Source organism: Pyrgilauda ruficollis, unplaced genomic scaffold, assembly GCF_017590135.1.
Source record: "Pyrgilauda ruficollis isolate IOZ18807 unplaced genomic scaffold, ASM1759013v1 scaffold758, whole genome shotgun sequence".
Taxonomy (NCBI): Eukaryota; Metazoa; Chordata; class Aves; order Passeriformes; family Passeridae; genus Pyrgilauda; species Pyrgilauda ruficollis.
The window spans coordinates 10234-14668 of record NW_024529466.1 but is presented as its reverse complement, the minus strand read 5'-3'; the positions used below and the strand labels follow the sequence as shown (position 1 = coordinate 14668).

The following is a 4435-nucleotide window of genomic DNA, read 5'->3' as shown; positions in this document are numbered from 1 at the left end:
TTCACCTTTTGGATTGCACATGCGCACCAAGCTGGTATAGTATACACCAATATTATGTTCTAATATTAAAGCATAAAATCTCATATAATTAACATTTTCCTGGTTTACAACCAAATTCTCCTCTCTTCCAACTAAATTTAGTAATAGTTATCTCTGGCTTCTTCCTCTTCTGAACATCTGCAGGAGAAGGAAAGGGGCGGGGGGGGCTGCTCTCACTTTCTTTCTTGGCATTACACCTTCAACTGTTTTATTATTTCCAAATATTAATTACTGTATCAATATTGATTACTGTTTCAATTTTATCAGCACAAATGATAACTATTTATTACACATTGAAATTTCTGATTCAGTGAAACACTGAATTGGGTGACACCCCACAAACCTTCTCCTTCCCAGCGCTATGAGACAGAAGTTCCACCAGGGATCCTCACCCATTTCCACTTGTTTCTCCTACAACATTCTCAGGCAGAGCTCTAGGCACAGGTAGGAGAAGGAGGAGGGAATTGTGCTGCCACCACACTTAGTCAGAATGGCCGGTCACTCCTTCCCTGTGCTCCTTTCAGACCAGGAGGAAGAAGGCTGAGTGGAGTTTTCTGCAGGGGTTGTTGGTGTTTCTGAGCATCTTGTCTGGCCCATCCACTACATCTCCTGCCGCTTGCTGAAGGACACAAGGGCTGCCCTGGCTTGCTTATTCTGCTTTATTTCCAGTTGAAAACAGAGAGCAAAGGCCCAGGGGAATCCTCACCTAAATATCCATAATCCACCAAGAACAGAAGCTGGAAATTCCTTGCTGGACTGTGAAGCACAGGCTTGGTCAGGGGAGCTGCAGCTCATGCCATAGCTGTGGGGACACAGAGATGCTGTCTGGTGCTCAAGTTGTTGTGGTTAAAGCCCCATCAGCTGCTGCGTGTTATAGGCACTCCCTCGCTACCCCCTTCCACTAGTGGGATGGAAAAAAGGGTAGAACTGACAGGTGGAGATGTAAACAGAGCAATAACAGGAGTAAATAACAAGAAAAAGAGAGAGAAATAATAGTCAAGTAAATCCATGGGATACATAACATTATTACTCTGCACCCACTGACCGGGTGCCCAGCCCATCCCTGAGCAGTGACAGGCAGCAGCTGGCCAGCTACCCCCAGTTTCCATACTGAGCATGAGGCTCATTGGGAGGAAATATCCTTTTGGGCAGTTTGGGTCTGCTCTCTCAGAAATGCTCCTTTCCCAGCTGCTTGTGCACCTGTTCTCTGGCAGAGCATGGGACAATATAAAGTCCTGGATTTGGGGTAAGCAGTTCTTAACTACAACTAAAACTCTATTATCACCATTATTCTCATAGTGAATTCAGCACACAGCACTGTGCCACAGTCTCCACTGCTTGATCCTGTCTTCTGCTTAGCACTGGCATACAGTTTTCCTCCGGACTTCCATTTTTTATATTTGCTCAATTATCCCATCAAAAAAAACCACCCAAAATTAAATGTAATAGCCATTTTAATTAAGTAGCTTAATATATTTAAAAGTGAATACACTCGAAATAGTGACAATATAATTTGGTTATAATAAGGAATAATTTGGTTCTGATAATAGTGCTCAAGCAAAAATAACCGCGTGGGGTACGGAGTGCAGGGCTTGACCCCCGTCACCTCACGCACAAGCTTGCCAAGCCAAAATTCCCCCTTTTATGCTCTATGTCATCACCATCTCCTCCCATTTTCTATTCGTCACGCCTACATCATCATCTTGACCACGCATGCTCCACCATTCTTTTAGGGAGTCATGCCATTCTTTGGGGGTCTTCTTTGAGGAAGGCCTCTCCTCTTCCTCAATGTTCTTTGATTCACCTTTTGGATTGCACATGCGCACCAAGCTGGTATAGTATACACCAATATTATGTTCTAATATTAAAGCATTAAATCTCATATAATTAACATTTTCCTGGTTTACAACCAAATTCTCCTCTCTTCCAACTAAATTTAGTAATAGTTATCTCTGGCTTCTTCCTCTTCTGAACATCTGCAGGAGAAGGAAAGGGGCGGGGGGGGCTGCTCTCACTTTCTTTCTTGGCATTACACCTTCAACTGTTTTATTATTTCCAAATATTAATTACTGTATCAATATTGATTACTGTTTCAATTTTATCAGCACAAATGATAACTATTTATTACACATTGAAATTTCTGATTCAGTGAAACACTGAATTGGGTGACACCCCACAAACCTTCTCCTTCCCAGCGCTATGAGACAGAAGTTCCACCAGGGATCCTCACCCATTTCCACTTGTTTCTCCTACAACATTCTCAGGCAGAGCTCTAGGCACAGGTAGGAGAAGGAGGAGGGAATTGTGCTGCCACCACACTTAGTCAGAATGGCCGGTCACTCCTTCCCTGTGCTCCTTTCACCCTTGCCACTGCCCCAGATGTTGTTTATCCCTGTGCTCATCGGGTTCCCCAGCTATCCCATGCAGATTTTGTCCCATGCAGCAGAGGACACGTGGATTTCCTTCAGAGCAGAATCACCTGAGGGCGCCGTGGAGAGGCTGCAGTGGCCTGGGTCTCCTCAGCCTGTGAGCAGAGCAGCACCGAGGTGTCCCTGGCAGAGCAGCAGTGAATGCAATTGCTCTGTACAGCTGCTTTCTAGAGCCCAGTGCTCTCACGGGCTGAATCCCAGGGGCAGCCTCCACAGCCCACTGCAGGACAAGCTCAGTCCTGCCAGGAAAGCAAATGTCCTTGTAGAGGCCAATTCTCAGGGCAGAGGGGACAATGACACACACTGTCTCTGTCATTCCCCAGGGCTCCCAGCCAGCCAATGCCTTCTCTCATTTCTTGGCCAGCCCCACCCCGAGATGTCTCACCCTCACTCACGGCTCCCTCTCCACATACCTTTGGGCAGCTACAAGAGGCAGCTTGCTGAGAGGGTAGGGGCTTTCCCCCATGCTTCCCTGCTGTTTCTTTGTGGCCGTGCTGGCCCCTCTGGGTAAGTGAACCCAACGCAGCCCTGAGCACCTCCACTGATCCCGCTGCTGCTCTCCCAGCTGTGTAGCCAGACCCTGGCACTGCTTCATTCTGCAGAGCTTTCTGCATTGAGGATAAGCAGTGAATGTGGGGAGAAGGAAACCCAGAAATCTTCTTCAGTGGCCATCTATTTGTCATTCTTTGTGCAGCCCATAGATGGTTCCTGGTTTTGGATACAAACTGTCCAGAAATGCATCTTGTCTATTGCGGAGGGTTTAGAAATTCACCTGCTGATCAGCAGTGCTGTCCCATGCCTTGAACTGTTGCTTCACCTGCCCTATTCTTCTCACTGTTTCCCTAACAAACCACAGTGCCTAGTTCAAATTTTCCCCATTTTTCCCTTCTCCTCACTGCTCCTATTTTTCTTTTCCAGTGTTTGCCCTGGAACAGTCTCCAGACATGGTGATAAAAGAAGGCCAGCCCGTGAATCTGGAATGTTCCGAGAAGAAATCCTCCAGCGACACTATGTACTGGTATATGCTGCCTTCAGAGAAGAATTCCAGTCTGACCCGGGTGGTTTATGCATTTGCAGGTGGCACAGCAGTGGTGGAGAAGGGTTTTGAGAATCATTTCAAGAGCAGCAATACAAAAGGAGACAGTATCACCCTCTCAATAGAACATGCCTTTCTCAATGACTCTGGCACGTACTACTGTGCTGAGAGTGATCACAGTGGTGAGAGTGCTGAGAGAGCTGAGCACAAACTTGTCCCTGCATAAACAGGAGCTGCTTTCCACCTTGTGGCTGCTGCACGAGGCAGGGGGACCACTTCTCACTCATTAGCCCCACTGCTTAATAACCTTGTATTCGTCCTCTTCTCAAATGCTGACAGTTTATTTGTCCATCTTTGTCTCCCTTCCATTCCAGGCCTCCCTCTGCATTTAACTTTTATTTGCAATACACTTGCTTCTGTCAGCCCTTCTTCTCTTTGTCTGCCTTCCCTTCCCCACCTTCTCCTTTCTGACTTCAATCTGCTGACTCCTTCACTCCACTGACTTCCTCTTATTAAACTCCAGTCAACCCTGCACATACTTGTCAAACAGAACAAATGATTCTGTGGGAAGTTCTTGGTGCACCTGTAGATGAAGGCAAGGCCTGGCAGGTGTAGGAAGTAGCCAGTACCATGTGGGAGCTGCCCACATGCTCCTGTGTTACAACACCTTGTCTGTGGTTATTCTGTGACCAAGGAATATGAACAGCAGAGCACAAGCCTGTGCTTACTCAGGGAAAGTGTTATGTGGATCCCTAACTGCTCCATGCAGAGTGGTGTCTGGGGCAGGATCCACCTGCCTTCCAGCCCTTCATCCACATACACTTTATCTTCAGCAAACACACTATAAAAATTACAGGTTATGCTTGCAAGGTTTGCAGATAACAGAAATTTCCAACAGCTTACAGGGTTCTGTTCATCAGTGACTCAGATG

At 46.7% G+C, this 4435-nt stretch overlaps 1 gene segment (V, D, J or C); it reads left to right on the top strand.

The window, feature by feature from the left end:
• The first annotated feature begins 2900 nt into the window (after positions 1-2900).
• Positions 2901-3730, top strand: LOC121363747. The segment is given in 2 exon segments: positions 2901-2975; positions 3387-3730. Coding segments are annotated over 2 exon segments (387 nt in total).
• Positions 3731-4435: the final 705 nt, after the last annotated feature.